The sequence below is a fragment of the Arachis ipaensis genome, chromosome B06 (genome assembly GCF_000816755.2).
Source record: "Arachis ipaensis cultivar K30076 chromosome B06, Araip1.1, whole genome shotgun sequence".
NCBI lineage: Eukaryota > Viridiplantae > Streptophyta > Magnoliopsida > Fabales > Fabaceae > Arachis > Arachis ipaensis.
The window spans coordinates 37,953,203-37,971,420 of record NC_029790.2 but is presented as its reverse complement, the minus strand read 5'-3'; the positions used below and the strand labels follow the sequence as shown (position 1 = coordinate 37,971,420).

The 18,218-nt window shown below is 39.1% G+C and overlaps 1 protein-coding gene across 1 annotated transcript; it reads left to right on the top strand.

Moving 5' to 3' along the window:
* LOC110263739 (homeobox-leucine zipper protein REVOLUTA-like) lies at positions 12,761–13,936 on the top strand. Its single transcript, XM_021105503.1, has 6 exons — positions 12,761–12,841; positions 12,937–12,987; positions 13,029–13,360; positions 13,471–13,576; positions 13,667–13,750; positions 13,895–13,936. The coding sequence occupies exons 1-6, from the start codon at positions 12,761–12,763 to the stop codon at positions 13,934–13,936; spliced, it is 696 nt and encodes a 231-aa protein (XP_020961162.1).

Sequence of the window (18,218 nt, the reverse complement as noted above, 5' to 3'; positions counted from 1 at the left end):
AAACCTAACAATTGAAAATCAATCAAATAATTCAATTCAAAACAAAACATATAACCGAGAGTAATGAAACCTCGGGTCGTTCTCCCTAGGAATGCAAATGAAATGTTACTTCTTTCGGTTGTGAAGAGAACTAAAGGGGGGGGGGTTTCAAGCAAAGATATGAAAGATTAAAAGAACCAAGCAATAAAAGAACTATGCAATAATCAAAATTGGAAAGTAATGCAAGCAACAAGGAAAATGAGATCAAAACTAGTGAAAATACAATAAAAGATCCTTGACTTGGGAATGAGGATCCAAGGAATCCTATCATCGCCATAACCACAACTATGATAATTATCATGAGTTAATCTCGCTTAGTCAACCCCAACCATCGAGGAGTAAGTCAAGCAAGCATAATTGACCTTAATCCATAAGTCCTAACCAACTTACCAAACTAGTTGATAAAAGGCTAGCGTCAATGGAAACAAGAGCCAACTAACTACCCAAGAATTACCACTAAATGTCAGACGTTATGACTATAGTATCCTAGGAACTCAAACCACAAGCCAAGGTGGGAAAATCTACTCAAAGTCTATAGTTGACATTTTCACAAACACATTGTGTGCATAAAAGTAAAACAAGGAGAATTGCAAAGTAAAACGTAAAACTATAACCAACTATCAACAAAAACAAACATAAACAAGCAATCAAACATAAAGGAGGCATGAAATGTAAAATTCATTAATCAAAATTCCAAGAAACACAAAATTGCAATATAAACAAAGTCACTTGAACCAAAAGGAAGTGAAAGTAAAAGTGCTTCAATTACAGAGGAAAATGAGAGTACTTACAATTGAAGAAGTAAAATCAAAGATCAAAGCTTGCTATAAAATACTATAAGGAAATGGAAATTGAAAAACTCTAAGAGAGAAAAGCTACACTACTCCTACTCCTACTCCTAATTACTATGAAAAACTATGTAAAAATTGCTTTAATGCCTCCCCCCTTTGATAAGTGGTCAATTCTCCTTCATATAGCACTTCCAAACAGTAATTCAGCCTTCCAAAATGGGCCAAGGGGCCTCCAAATTCGCACAGCACATGCCTCATTAATGAAATCACGTACAGGGACCTGTGCGGACGCACAGACGTGTGCGTCCGCACACGCGGCTAAAAATTGACCTGTGCGTATGCACACATGGAAATTTCTACCTGTGCGCGCGCATGCAGGGCTGTGCACACGCACACTTCGCTGTGCGTGCTTTTCTTTGTTTTCTTCATGTTTTCTCCCTTGTACATGTTTTCTTCCATTTTTGGCTATCCATTCTTGCCTCCAATGCCTGTAATCACTCACAAACCATATCACGGCATCGAATGACATAAAAGTGGGATTAAATTGCTCTATTAAAGCACAAAATTATATGTTTTCACATTTAAGATCAAACTAGGGACAAAACACAAGAGTATGCTATTCTGGCGCTTAAGTGTGAGTTCATGTGCTAGAATCCATCCAAATTGAGTCAAAACATACCATAAAATATGGACTCATCAACTCCTCCACACTTATACAATAGCATGTCCTCATGCTAAACTAATAAGGAGAACCATCAAAGGGGGTAATCAACTTATTAAATGCAACTATCTATATGCATGCAAGTATATATATATATATATAAGATAATTAGGGCTAGCAAAGAATTAATCCAATGTATCCAAAATCTAAAGAATTGATCCAACTCATCAAAGTAAAGCAACTTGCAAGAACACAGGATATGAAGTATGGAAACATAGAATTGAGTAATTGAACCCTCACTAGGTGTGTATATACTCTAATCACTCGGTGTCTAAGGGTCAATTCACTCAAGTCTCTTCTAATCATACTTTCAAGGAGTTGCTCTTCATCTAACAATCAACAACAAGTGATGCATGAATGTAATTATCATGAGGACTTATTGGGGTTGTAGTGGGGTTAGGGTAAAGGTGAGATAGATATGGCTAAGTGGACTAAAATGGTTTAAATCCTTAATTAGTTTAGGTATCCAACTCAACCCATATCAATCAAATCAAAACAAAATGCAATCCTAACCTTCCATCAATTCTTATTCATTAACATTCATGTATGTTTTTCTCACAAACATCACACATGCAATTCTTTATTCATTTGTTTACCCTTTTGGGTGACTTTGCGCCCTTTTATGATGAATGTTTTTTTTTTTATTTTTTTTTGAAATGAGAATTGCATATGGTTAAGTAGTTCATACATGAATATTCCTATTTTCCAAAGTTTTTAATGAGATACCCAAATTAAACATTTTCATTCCCTACCAATGTTTTCCAAAAGATTCCCCCACACTTACATGAAACACACTTCTTCAACCTAAGATAATCAATGATGCAATCCAAGGTAATTCATGGTTTTTCGCTTAAGGTTATGATGTGCTAATATCAAGAACAATGGGGTGAATAAAGCTCAAAAAGGGTTAACAATGGTAGATGCAAGGGTAAGGCTATATGGGTAAAGTAAGCTTTTATCAAAGATGGCCTCAATCATGCTCAATGGAATTCAAGACATCAATCAATAGAAATAAAGAATCAAGCAAAATCAAGATCACAATCATAGAAGAGATATATCACACAAGGAACAAAATTAGTGGTTAAAGTGTGTAACCACTCAATATAGCTTAAAGACTCACAAGGTATTTGTTCTTTACTCTTCTATGTTCCAAAAGAAATCATTCAAGCAAGTTTGAAAACAGTTTTCTCAATTAATTCAATAGAATGCCTTTGGGAAAATTCTTGGAAAATTTGTTGTTTTTCACCAAAGTTATTTCCTATATGTATGTATGATGTGATGGATACAAAATTTTTCAAAATTTCCTAGTTCTTTCCTAATTTTCAACAAGCAAAAAGTAACATGAACAATTAAGATCAAGATAAACTAGGCATAAGCTATTCACATCATCCAATCACAATCCATATCTATACTATATACCAAGCAATATAAAGATGCAATCTATATATACCAAAACTAGAAATGCAATATTAAAGATAACTAAAGGATAAGCAATGGGAAAAAGTAAAGTACTGTCAATATCCACAAAAGCATAATAAAAACTGAAAATAAACTAAATAGAAGTGTTCAGGAGAGAATATTTACACCCAAAAATAGAAGCTCCTCCCCCACACTTAGATCATGCACTGTCCTCAGTGCTCAAAGGAATCAAACGGAGGGGGGGGAGGAAATCAACCATGTGAAGCTCCACCGCCTGGCAGTGGTGGGTGGTGATGGTGCTGGTAGACAATGATGGTGCTGGATGGCTGTGTGGTGGTCTGTGCTGCTGGCGGGTCAACTGCCTGGTAAGCTGCCTCAGCTCTCGGCACGGCTACAGCTGCCGGCTCCTCAACTCACGGCTCCTTGGCTCTATGCTCCTCAGCTCTGTCAACTACTACCTCCTCAGTCATGGGCTCCTCAGGTATCTGCTCAGGTGGCTGGACTACCTGGCCAGCTTCAGCTGCTGGCTCCTCAGATGCAAGCTCCTCGGCCTCAGGCTCTGGTGTATCTGGAAAAGGTGGCCCAGGGTCTCTACCCTCAAACTTTGCCACTATCCACTGGAAGCGGCGAGCGTTGCGGCGCTCATAACGGTGGACAGCCTGAAGGATCTTCCGACACATCTCATATGGTGTCTGAGGTCGGGGTATGGGTGCGGGTGCTGAAGGAGGTGCTGAAGGCTCTGCTGCTACTGATGGAGGCTTAATAGTCTTCCTCTTCTTCTGAGGCGGCCCGTCATAATCTCCGTATGGCAGATACGGCTGCTTACTGATGTAGACAGACGTCCAGTCAGTTGGACGTCTCTCTACACTAGATAAGGCTGCTAATCTGGTGATGAGGGATGGGAAGGGAATGTTGAATTTCTATTGTAGGTTCACCTTCATCATCGACTCTCTGATAAGGGGAAGAACAGAGATCCACTTTCCCTCTAGAATAGCCCATAGCAGAACTGCCACACGGATCCTGATATGAGTGGCATGCGTGCTTGGAAGGATGTAATCGGCAATGATCTGCTGCCAGATCCTTGCTTCCGGGTTGAGGTCCGTGCACGCAATGCTCGAGGGTACAGGCTGCTCTCCTTTGCTGTATTCCCATGTAGCCTCAGGCCGGCCAATCTTTTTCAGGACCTCATCCAAAGAAATTTTTCCCGTGGTCACGCCCGTCATTATTTGAGTATAAGCGTCCCTAGCCAGAGGAATATGCGGAATGTCCAAGAGGGCCTCTAAAGCAGTATTAGAGGTGTCTAAGGTGACACTTCTCTGAAAAACAATTTGGGCATCCCTCTTGAGGAGATTGGCATAAAATTCCTTGACCTGGTGTTCATTCACTTCCACCGGGTCAGATTTTACGAATCCCTAATGATAACAATTTATTCTGTCAAGGATTGTATCCGCATATTTCTCAGGCAGGTTTAGCTTCTTCTCATAATGAAAGGCGCACTTTTCTAGCTTCTTATATTGTTCTTGGGCCTCGAAATTAATGAAAGTATCTAGATGGTCACTGGGAGGCACGGGTGTAGGGCGAGCCAAGGGGTTGGCTTTCTCCTTTCCCTTGCGGCCCATCCTGAAAAAAAAAAGACAAAAATAGAATACGACTCAGGGAACAGATAAAATCGCAGAAAGAAGAAGGATACAATCAAACAATTCAATCAAGAGCCAGTCAGATAAATAAATACTCAATCAGGGAAAACATGTGTAAAACAGTAGAAATGTTCAAAAGAGAATGCATTTTCCCAAAATCAAGCAACCTAAGTAATAAATGAATGAATGAATGAACAATGAAAGCATACATAGGACTTAGGTGTATTATGTATGTGAATTGAATTCAAAGAGGTTGATTAGTGCCATTGTGCCTTGGAAATTGAAAGAGTTTGGAAAAATTAGCACAAATGGCAAAAATCAAAGTCAGAGTGAAAGCTTGCACTCATCCATGTTGAAAAGATAGGAATTGATCACATATACATAACCTTTTGTCCAAAGCAATGCTTGATTGAAAAACAAAGTGCATTGCTCAAAAACCTCAAGGAACAAGTGGCTAAGTCTATGGTCATTGATGTTAAACACACATGGATAAGCATTTGATCAATTCACATAGAAAGTAATGCATGTACTGCTGCCAATGACACCAAACAGATTCCAAAATTGGAAGTTTAAGGCTGGTTTGGTATTTAAGCAAAAGGAAATGAGCAGTATGTACATATTGCAGCAAATGAGCATGCTATGCACTTGCAAAATGCATCAAACAGAATAAGTTTCAGCTTGTAATTACAGTTTGATGTGTCAGTACGAATAATCAAATAAGTGCTCAGTTAGTAGTGCATTTAATGGAATCTAATATGCATAAGAGCAAGAACACCAGCAGATGTCACAAAGCTATAAGTTCAAGTTCCAAATGGTGTTCAACCAGAAAAAAACAATGCAGGAATGTTTTGCACAATCAGAAAACAACAATGCAGAATTGAAACAAAATTCAAAATCTGTGTTGATCGGACACAGAAGATGAGTCAAAAATTTATTGAGCATTTCAATGAGCGTAACCTGTGCAAAAGTTATGAGCAACAATCACAGTTCATCAATATACATTTCATCATTCAAAGTGCAGGCAAAAAAACAACATTCAGTCTCAGACACAACAATTATCATCCAGCCCAGGAAACAATTCAAGTACTCAGCCAACATTACATATTCATATTCATATTCAAAACTAAAAAGAAGCAGTAAAGAAAAATGCACTAGGAAAGAAATGGAACAGGGCCAAAAATGAAACCTGGAAGCAGACAAAGAGGGAAGGATGAAGGAAGATTGGGCGAGATAGAGAGGGGCGCAGCGGCACAGGGGTCCGCCGCTGCTGGTGGCTACTCATCAGAACCGAAGAGGCGCGGCCTAGGGCAGCGCTGGCGCAGAGTACAGAGACACGGAAGAGAGAAAAGGGGAAAAGAAAATGTAGAGGAGAGAGAGAGAAGAAGGAAGAGAGAGGTGGAGGGAGAGAGAGGGAGTGTCTGTGACGGCGATGGCGGGGCGGTCGCCGGTGGTGGTTGGTCGCTGGGTGGAGGAGAAGAGTTGGGCAAGTGTGTGTGTTCAGAGAAGAAGAAGAAGGGGTTGGAGTAAGCTAAGAAAGTGAAGTGTGAGCCCCTGATCTTTTCGAATTAACGTTCGAAAAGTGACCTGTGCGGACGCACAAGGTCGTGTGCGGATGCACACAGGGGAGAAAGAAGGGGTATGCACGCGCACAGGGTTATGCAAGCGCTACGAGCAGGAAGTGAAGTGCAACCTGTGCGGGTGCACAAGGGTTATGCCGTCGCACAGAAGAGGGAAAAAGTTTGGGTGCATACGCATAGCTCGTGCGTGCGTTGCGACCAGGGGGTGTTGTTCAAGCTGTGCGGACGCACATAGGGTGTGCGCTTGCACGTGTGGTTTTTTTTTAAGAGAAAAGGGGCGTGTGCGGCCGCACGCATGGTATGCGGACGCATAGAAGGGAAAAGAAGGAGGTGTGCACACGCACAAGCCGTGCGTGTGCTGCGAACAGAGGGGCTTTTGGGGGCGTGCGTGCGCGCACTACTGTGCGGACGCACATGGATGAGAAAATAGGGGAGCTGTGTGAACGCACAAGGCTGTGCGGATGCACAAGTCTCTATTCCTGCAACAAAAATTTTGGCTCTAAGGCACCAAAATTGACATCCCAAACAGGTTTTAAATCCCCAAGTCATTACAAAACTCCCAAAAACACCGTATTTTACCAAAATTGCTCAACAAACATCAAAATAAAACAAACCAACCAAGCAAACTAACCAATTATTCATGAAACAAAAGCTAAAAGAGAGAGGGTTAAAAGGATATTACCAAGGTGGGGTGTTTCCCACCTAGCACTTTGGTTTATAGTCCTAAGTTGGACTTGGTGAGGAGATCCTTGTTAGGGCGGCTTATGCTTCCACTCCTCCTTGAATCTCCAACCAAGTTTGCTATTGATTTGACTTTTGGGGTCCCAATTAAGTTGCATCAAACTTATAAGAGACTTCAAGCTAGCAACTAGGATCCTCAAGTATTGACCTTTGAAATTAATGCCCGGATCCCATACTTGAGTTCCTCTATCACCATTGACATGGTTGTGCACTCCCCAGAATCCACTAAATTGACTCTTGCACTGAAATTGAGCTTCAAATGTTAAGTTGGCACCTTTGATGAACATTCCTTTTCTTTGCCAATAAACATTCTTCTCTTCACCATCCACTAATTCAAGAAAGGACCAAAGTTGGCCATTGGTGCACAAAATTGTGATCTCAACGGCGCCAAAAAACTTGGTACGCACGTTCATAATCTCAATTCTTCTTCACAACTCCGCACAACTAACCAGCAAGTACACTGGCTCGTCCAAGTAATAAACCTTACGTGAGTAAGGGTCGATCCCATGGAGATTGTTAGCTTGAAGCAAGCTATGGTCATCCTTGTAAATCTCAGTCAGGCAGATTCAAATGGTTATGAGGTTTTAATAATTAAAATATAAATAAAATATAAGATAAGATAGAAATACTTATGTAATTCATTGGTGAGAATTTCAGATAAGCGTATGGAGATGCTTTGCTCCTTCTGACTCTCTGCTTTTCTACTGCTTTCATTCAATCCTTCATACTCCTTTCCATGGCAAGCTGTATGTTGGGGATCACCGTTGTCAATGGCTACCGTCTGTCCTCTCAGTGAAAATGGTCCAAATGCGCTATCACCGCACGGCTAATCATCTGTTGGTTCTCGATCATGTTGGAATAGGATCCATTGATCCTTTTGCGTCTGTCACTACGCCCAACACTCGCGAGTTTGAAGCTCGTCACAGTCATCCCTTCCCAGATCCTACTCGGAATACCACAGACAAGGTTTAGACTTTTTGGATCTCAGGAATGGCCGCCAATAATTCTAGCCTATACCATGAAGACTCCGATCTTTCAGAATGGAGGCTAAGAGATATGCATTCAAGCTTGTTTTCATGTAGAACGGAAGTGTTTGTCAGGCACGCGTTCATAAGTGAGAATGGTGATGAGTGTCACATAATCATCACATTCATCATGTTCTTGGGTGCGAATGAATATCTTAGAATAAGAATAAGCTTGAATTGAATAGAAAAACAATATTACTTTGTATTAATTCAGGAGGAACAGCAGAGCTCCACACCTTAATCTATGGGGTGTAGAAACTCCACCGTTGAAAATACATAAGTGAAAATAAGGTAGACTTGGCCGAGTGGCCAGCCTCCCATAGAGGTCTCAAAACATAAAAGTTACATAATGTGTTCCAGAGATGATCCGAAGATGTGAAATAAATCACTAAAACTAGTTTTTATACTAAACAAGTAGCTAGGGTTACAAAAATAAGTAAATGATGCAGAAATCCACTTCTGGGCCCACTTGGTGTGTGATTGGGCTGAGCATTGAAGCTTTGCACATGTAGAGGCTTTTCTTGGAGTTAAACGCCAGGTTGCAGCCTGTTTCTAGCGTTTAACTCTGGTTTGTAACTTATTTCTAGCGTTTAACTTCAGAATAGGGCCGGAAGTTGGTGTTTGAACGCCAGTTTGCGTTGTCAAAACTCAGGCAAAGTATGGACTATTATATATTGCTGGAAATCCCTGGATGTTTACCTTTCAACTCAATTGAGAGTGCGCCATTTGGGTTTCTGTAGCTCCAGAAAATCCATTTTGAGTGCTGGGAGGTCAGAATCCAACAGCATCTGCAGTCCTTTTTCAGCCTCTGAATCAGATTTTTGCTCAGGTCCCTCAATTTCAGCCAAAAAATACCTACAATCACAGAAAAACACACAAACTCATAGTAAAGTCAAAAAATGTGAATTTTGCTTGAAAACTAATAAAAATATAGTAAAAATTAACTAAATCATACTGAAAACTATGTAAAAACAATGCCAAAAAGCGTATAAATTATCCGCTCATCACAACACCAAACTTAAATTGTTGCTTGTCCCCAAGCAACTGAAATCAAATAGGATAAAAAGAAGAGAATATACTATAAATTCCAAAATATCAATGAAACTTAGCTCCAATTAGATGAGCGGGACTAGTAGCTTTTTGCCTCTGAACAGTTTTGGCATCTCACTTTATCCTTTGAAGTTCAGAATGATTGGCATCTATGGGAACTCAGAATTTAGATAGTGTTATTAATTCTCCTAGTTCAGTATGTTGATACTTGAATACAGCTACTTTATGAGTCTTTTCTGTGACCCTAAGCACTTTGTTTTCCAGTGTTACCACCGGATACATAAATGCCACAGACACATAACTAGGTGAACCTTGTCAGATTGTGACTCAGCTTTGCTAGAGTCCCCAATTAGAGGTGTCCAGGGTTCTTAAGCACACTCTTTTTGCTTTGGATCACGAATTTAACCGCTCAGTCTCAAGCTTTTCACTTGACACCTTCACGCCACAAGCACATGGTTAGGGACAGCTTGGTTTGGCTGCTTAGGCCAGGATTTTATTCCTTTGGGCCCTCCTATCCATTAATGCTCAAAGCCTTGGATCCTTTTTATTTTACCCTTGCCTTTTGGTTTAAAGGGTTACTGGCTTTTCGCTCTTGCCTTTTGGTTTAAAGAGCTCTTGGCTTTTTCTGCTTGCTTTTTCTTTTTCTTTCTTTTTTTTTTGCCATCTTTTGCTTTTTCACTGCTTTTTCTTGCTTCAAGAATCAATTTTATGATTTTTCAGATTATCAATAACATTTCTCCTTTTTTATTATTCTTTCAAGAGCCGACAATTTTAACATTCATAAACAACAAATTCAAAAGACATATGCATTGTTGAAGCATTCATTCAGAAAACAAAAAGTATTGCCACCACATCAAAATAATTAAACTAATTTTAAGGATGAATTTGAAATCATGTACTTCTTGTTCTTTTGTGATTAAAAACATTTTTCATTTTAAGAAAGATGATGGATTCATAGGACATTCATAGCTTTAAGACATAGACACTTAAACACTATTGATCATGTAATAAAGACACAAACATAAATAAACATAAAGCATAGTAGACGAAAAACAGAAAAATAAAGAACAAGGAAATTAAAGAACGGGTCCACCTTAGTGATGGCGGCTAGTTATTCCTCTTGAAGATCTTATGGAGTGCTTTAGCTCCTCAATGTCTCTTCCTTGCCTTTGTTGCTCCTCCCTCATGACTCTTTGATCTTCTCTAATCTCATGGAGGAGGATGGAATGCTCTTGGTGCTCCACCCTTAGTTGTCCCATGTTAGAACTCAATTCTCCAAGGGAGGTGTTGATTTGCTCCCAATAGTTTTGTGGAGGGAAGTGCATCCCTTGAGGCATCTCAGGGATTTCATGATGAGGAGCTTCCTCATGCTCTTGTTGAGGTCCATGAGTGGGCTCTCTAGTTTGCTCCATCCTCTTTTTAGTGATGGGCTTATCCTCTTCAATGAGGATGTCTCCCTCTATGACAATTCTAGCCGAATTGTAGAGGTGACAAATGAGGTGAGAAAAGGATAACCTTGCCAAAATGGAGGACTTGTCAGCCACCTTATAGAGTTCTTGAGGTATAATCTCATGAACTTCCACTTCCTCCCCAATCATGATACTATGGATCATGATGGCCCGATCCACAGTTACTTCGGATTGGTTGCTAGTAGGAATGATAGAGCGTTGGATGAACTCCAACCATCCTCTAGCCACAGGCTTAAGGTCATGCCTTCTCAATTGAACCGGCTTGTCTCTTGAGTCAATTTTCCACTGAGCTCCTTCCTCACATATGTCCATGAGGACTTGGTCCAACCTTTGATCAAAGTTGACCCTTCTAGTGTAGGGGCGTGTATTTTCTTGCATCATTGGCAAGTTAGACGCCAACCTTACATTTTCTGGACTGAAATCTAAGTATTTTCCCTAAATCATTGTAAGCCAATTCTTTGGATTCGGGTTCATACTTTGATCATGGTTCTTAGTGATCCATACATTTGCATAAAACTCTTGAACTATTAAGATTCCGACTTGTTGAATAGGATTGGAGAGAACTTCCCATCCTCTTCTTCGAATCTCATGTCGGATCTCCGGATACTCACTCCTTTTGAGTTTGAAAGGGACCTTAGGGATCACCTTCTTCTTGGCCACAACTTCATAGAAGTGGTCTTGATGGACCTTTGAGATGAATCTTTCCATCTTCCATGACTCAGAGGTGGAAGCAATTGCCTTCCCTTTCCTCTTTCTTGAGGTTTCTCTGGCCTTAGGTGCCATTAATGGTTATGAAAAAACAAAAAGCAATGCTTTTACCACATCAAACTTAAAAGGTTTGCTCGTCCTCGAGCAAAAGAAGAAAGAAAGTAGTAGAAGAAGAAGAAAATCACTACAAGAAAAAAGGTCTATGGCCACGCTTTTTTTTGCCACACTTTAAATGCGTGGCCAAAAGTGGTCAATAGCCACGCTTTTGAGAGGGTGGCGATTGAATAGAGATTCGGCCACGTTTTTTCTTGCCACGCTTCAAAAGCATGGCGAAAAGGGTCTACGGCCACGTTTTATTTTTGCCACGCTTCAAAAGCGTGGCCATAGAGAAAAACAGGAACGTTTTAAAAGCGTGGCAACAGGGTTTCATTACGGATGCGGTTATGAAGCGTGGCCATATCCTGGCACTCTTTTGGCACGCTTTTGAAGCGTAGCCAAAAGGTTTTTGAAAAATAAAACCCTAATAAGCCCAAAGAAAGCTTCGGGACTACTCTCTCACTCTCAACTCGATCTTACGCTATCACTCTCAACTCCCATCTCTCAACCCTGGAAGAGCTCAGATCCCCGCCGTCACCAGCACCGTCCTCGCTGCGCCATTAGCCTCCCCTCTGCCTCGTCTCCCCCTCGTCACTAGGGTCGCCCTCCTCGCCGATCTCCTCTGCATCGTCAGTGTCGTCTTCTCTTGCCACCATGCCTTCCTTGTAGCTTTTCTGGAAACAACAAAAAAAAAGTAGTAAGGAGTACCAAAAAGGGAGGCAGATTGAAGAATGTTGACATGTTCAAACTTGAAAGGAGTTGGATCCGAAACCCAAGCACCCTCCAAAACCCAAGAAGCAACCCTAACCACGCTTCCATCGCATCGCATCGCACTAACCACGCTCTCTCTCTCTCTCTCTCTCTCTCTCTCTCTCTTTCTGCTCCCAACGCTAACTGCAATGTAAGTCTCCTCAATCAGATCTATTCTCTTTGTACTTGATTTCTCCCATGGATCTGATCCTATGTTAATTTGTTGTTTTCTTATTTATTGACCTGCACTTAGGGCTGACGACGAACCCGTTGATCAAAAGAGATATCTCAAAGACTCTTGCAAACCAAAGTGTGTCAAACCATTACTTGAATATCAGGTATGGATTCCCTTATTTTTATTGCTTTTTCTACAAGATGGCTTCTGGAATGGCAGAATAGATAGATTCAAAGATTTAGGACAAAATGGTAAAACAGTACTAGGAAATGAAATGTTTATATTTTATACCTTAGGTTCTGCCTTCTTATATGGATGATGTGAGTTGGTTATAATTTTTTACTGAACCATATAATCTAGAAACAAACAAGAGATGCTACTATTCTTTCATTCTGTTCTTCAATTGCCTTCCTCTAAGTTCACTTTTTTCTTATTTTTTCTTCCTTTTTCAATATAATTTTAAATAGTATTGCAGTTTGTTCATGCAGAAATGTAATAAGTAGACTGGTTCTATATAACCATTTTGTTTTCTTTGGACAGTTATGTAGTGGAATTGACGAGAATGCCGTGGGGGCTTGTTCTGAGCTCATATTTGCTCCTATTGATGAAATGTTCCCAGATGATGCTTGATTGTTGCCTTTCGGTTTCCGCATTATCCCGTTGGATTCAAAACCAGTTGAGTTCTATTTATATTTGGTTCTTTTTAGTGTTAAATCTCTTGATATTGCATTTGAATAGAGAAAAAAGTATTGTGCAAGTAAGAAAGGAGCTATTGAAACTGATGTGCATGTATGACACACTATAATCATGTTGATATCATTGTTTTCCAGGGTGATAAAAAGGATTCAGTGATAGCAAGTCAAACCCTGGATTTGACATCTGGTTTTGAAGTTGGCCCAACAACAAATGGTGCACGCGATTTGGTATCATGTCATAGTGCTCGGTCGGTGTTGACTATTGCCTTCCAGTTTCCTTTTGACAATAGTCTGCAGGATAATGTTGCTGTCATGGCACGCCAGTACATCTGTAGTGTGATTTCCTCTGTGCAGAGGGTTGCCATGGCGATTTTTCCATCTGGTATAAACTCGGCAGTTGGCTCAAAACTCTCTCCTGGTTCTCCAGAGGCTCTTACACTAGCCAACTGGATCTACTGCAGTTATAGGCAAGTCTGCATCTGTTGTATTGTGTTCAAGCTTTATTGTTGAATCTTCATTCTTGAAAAGTATCTAATGATGCCCTTAACTTTTGTGTTCTTTTTTCTTCTAATAACAGTTATTATTTGGGGGCAGAGTTGCTGAGATCTGATTCTCTCATTGGTGAGTCAGTGCTTAAACATTTGTGGCATCATCAGGATGCTATTTTGTGCTGTTCTTTGAAGGTATGGCAGATGTTTTGTTCATAGTAGAGTTCATCATTTCCATGAAAGCCTTTAATTTAAGATATATATGATTCTCTGTCTAGATCGTAGTCGGTGCCTGTGTTTATCTTTGCAAACCAGGGTGGCCTTGACATGTTGGAAACAACTTGGGTGGCTTTACAAGACATCATGTGGGTATTTAGAGGAAGATAATTCATTAAGTCTGCAAAATTGTAACAATGAATCTTTCTCTAAGTGTTGTTTATGTATGTTCAACTTTAATTTGTGGGAAATGGGAATTGTTTCTTTCATTAACTGTTATGTTTCTTTGTTTATCAGTGCCTTGTATTAACTACATCTTGTGAAGGCAGAGAAAACTAGAAAATACATTCCAAAAGAATTCAAATAGGTTGAAGCTTTTGGGTAGGTCCAATATTGTAATTTCCTCTTTTTAGATTATAAATGCAGCAATTCTTTTATGGGTTTGAGTCTTTAGGCAATTTGTAAATATTGAATCCAAGAAATGTCGTCAGTTTGGAAGACTAACTATTACTGACGTGAACTCAGGGATATTTTTATTTGATGTCTTTTGATTTGCATTTTAATCTTTACAATGATGGTTGCCCGATGTCCAGTGTTTCTCCGCGAGCCCAGAGCCACTACTAGACCCTGTTTTACTGTGCACCCACCCTCTGCCACTGTCGCTACCCCAGCGCCACCACTAGGCCGCCACCGTGTTGCTCCAACCATTCACTCATCATCATCAATCTTTCCCTTCCTTTCCCCTGTTCCAATTCCCTGCTTCCCAGGTTCCCCTTTCATCTCATTTAATCTGGTTTAGCTCATTCTGTTTAGCTTGTTTAGTTCAACTAATTTAGTTTAGTTGAATTAGGTGGTTAGAGAATCTGGACCAATAGATGTTGTGAAAGTGTTACTGTTTCATTAATTTTTCTTGGTTTGTTGTTGCTGAGTGCTGCTTTGCTTGTTGCTTGGTCCATATTATATGAACTGCAATGATTTCAGTTTGTGGAACTGGTTAAGTCGTATGAATTCTGTTTGCTGCTTGCTTGAACCTGGGAAACATGCTATTTACTGCTGCTGTTTAATAAACAATTGCTTCTGTTGATGATTCTATTCTTATTTTGAGTTGTGTCTTGAACGTTCTGAATCCTAACACCAAAGTTTGATAATAATAATAATAATAATGTGATTTTTCTTGTAGTATCATTGATTAGCATGTCAAATCTCCTTTTTTGAGTTACTAATTTTCAATTATAATCAATTTCAGGGGCCAATATTCTTGTAGATAATAAAGATTGCATTAAACTTGTAGATTTTGGGGCCTCCAAACAAGTTGAGCTGGTAATCTAAGTCTTCTCTATTTCTCTACTATAGTACTATTAGATATACTATTTTGACTTTGTGAGGATCTTGTATCTGCATATTTGTTTGATTTAGGAGTTATTTATAACATAGTCTCGATTTTGTGTTCCTATTAATATCTTAGTTATTTATAACTATCTTTGATGTGCATCATATTCATTACTTCACATACAGAAAGAAAAGATAATTGATATTCATTATTCATTATGATACAAAGAAATCGAGCTAGCTAGTTCTAAATTTCTAATAGAAAGAGATGAAACTGCTACAGTTTTGCGATGGGGTTGCAACTCTTATGGAGCACATAGGTTCATAATAAACTTAATTTGAGCATATTGCACCATCAATATCTCAACCAATCATGTTTATTTCTGAAGTTTGAAGATTATATTAAAAAGATAATGACACTTGATCATTATGAGTTAGAGATACAGCATTATAAATCATTTGGTTGCAAGAAACTCCTCATTCAAACATCATAGGACAAAGCTAAATACTTAAGGAGTAAATATTTGCACTAGTTTTTTTTCTAGAAGAATATAAATAAAAAATTTCATTAACCAGTCAATGCAAAAGCAGTTAAAACCGATTCCAGTCTAAAATTATTGCTTGTGTTAACGTGTAACTATTGATTAACATATCTACAAGTGTTTTAAAGTGGTGTTCTAGTTTTTTCTGGTTGATGAAGCAGTCATTGTTTTATTTGTTGCCACTCACCGATTGTGTACTTTTTTATTATGCCTTTTGTTTTTTACGAAAAAGATTTGGATCTGGTTCTGCAGGCTGCAGAGGCTTGGATTGATGTTGAAAGAGTTCATACAATTGCATTAGGAGCCAAGAAGACTGGTACAAATTTTAATTACTTAATTACTATACTAATTGTATATTGTAATAATCCAGAAGTTTGTGTTAAGCTGACCAAGTTTATTTTTATTCCTATTAGCATAATGCTGATGAATTTTTATAGTAGAATGTGAACCTGGTTTAATTTGGAATTGTTAATACATGCATAAATTAGACTATTTCTTATAATATTTTTATATATATCGTTTTTGTTGGTTCAATTTGTTCTTGATATTTTGCTGCAGGCTAGTATTAGAATGGATAACTTAAACGCTTAATGCACAAAGTGGAGCAGTTTTAGGTTGATTCTGATCTTTTACCAAGTATTTAGGTTGATGATCATCTCTATTAGTGTAATTTGATATATTATGAGCAGTTCTAACTTGTATTGTTTTTGTATTTTTCTTCGGTTTTTAGTTTTGGAATTTGAACTCGAGATTTATTTTGTATTTGAGTATTAGTTTTTTAATGTATAAAACAATTATAGTAAATTATATATGTCACTAACTATTGTTTGATTTGTCTTGTAATAAAAATTGCATACTATATTTGTAGGTTTGGTAATAAAAAAGGATTGAAAATTTATATTGTGTAGTAATGAAGATCAAGTAAGGAAAATAAATCTATTTTTTTAATTTAACAAGGCTTTCGCCACGCTTTTAAAGCGTGGCTGTATATCTTGCTATGGCCATGCTTTAAAAGCGTGGCTGTATCTCTCCCGATCGCCACGCTTTAAAAGCATGGCCGTATCTCTCCTTATCGCCATGCTTTAAAAGCGTGGCCGTATCTCTCCCTATAGCCACGCTTCCAAAGCGTGGCCATATCTTCCGCATACGGCCACGCTTTAATGGGTGGCTAGTTGTAAAAAGCGTGGCAAAAGAAAAAGCGTGGCGATAGAGCAACCGCCACCCTTTCATACGCCACCCTTTCAAAAGCGTGGCGGTAGCTTAAAAAGCGTGGCGAAAAGCTATCGCCACGCTTTTTTCAGCTTTTCGCCACGCTTTAAAAGCGTGGCAATAGACGTGTTTTCTTGTAGTGAATGGAGGAGATGGATGAAGATATGTGGTTCGGCCAAGGGGTAGAAGTAGTGGTTGTAATGTGTGAGAATGAAGGAGTGGTTAGGGGTTTATATAGGGGTGGGGGGAGGGTTAGGTTTTGTGTATTAGGGTTGGGTTTGGGAGGGAAAGGATTTTGAATTTGGAGGTAGGTGGGGTTTTTGGGAAAGAGAGGATAGATGTGATTGGTGAAGGGTATTTGGGAAAGATATATGGAGGTGATTGGTGAAGGGTATTTGGGGAAGAGTGTTATCAAAGGGTGTGAAGAAGAGAGAGAGAGTAAGTTGAGGTTGGTGGGGATCCTGTGAGGTCCACAGATCCTGAGGGGTCAAGGACTTAGCATTCCTATTCCATTTAAGCGTGTAAACGCCCTTAGAGTGCAATCCTGGCGTTTAACGCCAGACTGCTGCTTGTTTCTTGCGTTAAACGCCAACTTTTCTCCCTTTCTTGGCGTCAAACGCCAACTTGGTGCCTATTTCTGGCGTTAAACGCCAATCTGGTGCTTGTTTTTGGTGTTTAAATGCCAATAAGTTCTTCTTCTAGGGTGAGCTATTTTTAATGCTGTTTTTCATTCTATTTTTGATTTTTCAGTTATTTTTGTGACTTCACATGATCATCAACCTACAGAAAACATAAAATAACAATAGAAAATAAATAGATATAATTAAATAACATTGGGTTGCCTCCCAATAAGCGCTTCTTTAATGTCAATAGCTTGACAGTGAGCTCTCATGGAGCCTCACAGGTGATCAGAACAGGGTTGGGGCCTCTCAACAACAAACTTAGAGTTTGGTTGTGGCCTCCTGACGTGGCAAAAATTGGCGAATTAAGAATTGTTATAAGATATGTGTTGCAAGTATAGTTCTTAACCAACCAGAAATCCACTTATCAATTTAGAAGGGTTGTCACAAAAATTAAAATTAAAATACTGGGAGTATGAATCCCAGGTCGTCTCCCAACGAGTTGCAGAAAGGTGTGCTATTTTATTAATCAGATATTTTTAAAATGGGTTGAGTTGAATAAACAGAAAATGAAATTAGAGAAATTAAATAATTTAAATAGAAGCCTTGACTGGGAGTAGATTAGTTGGAAGCCCTATTCTTGTTGCAGTACTCTCAAGATTAATTGATAATTGAAGGTTGTTCTGTTTAGTTATCCTTTACTAGGTAAGGGAAGGTCAAACAAGTTGGAATGCTGTTTCTATTCACAAGTCCCAATCCGCTCAATTGAAAAGGATTAGTGTCAGTGATTAGAAAGCATTCCAACAATAAACCCAATTACAATTTTTCTTTTAAGCACCCCAACTCAAGGGTTCCTTTCAATCAACTCCCCATCAAGTTAAGGAACTACTCGCTCATTGTGAATGTAGAACTCATAACATA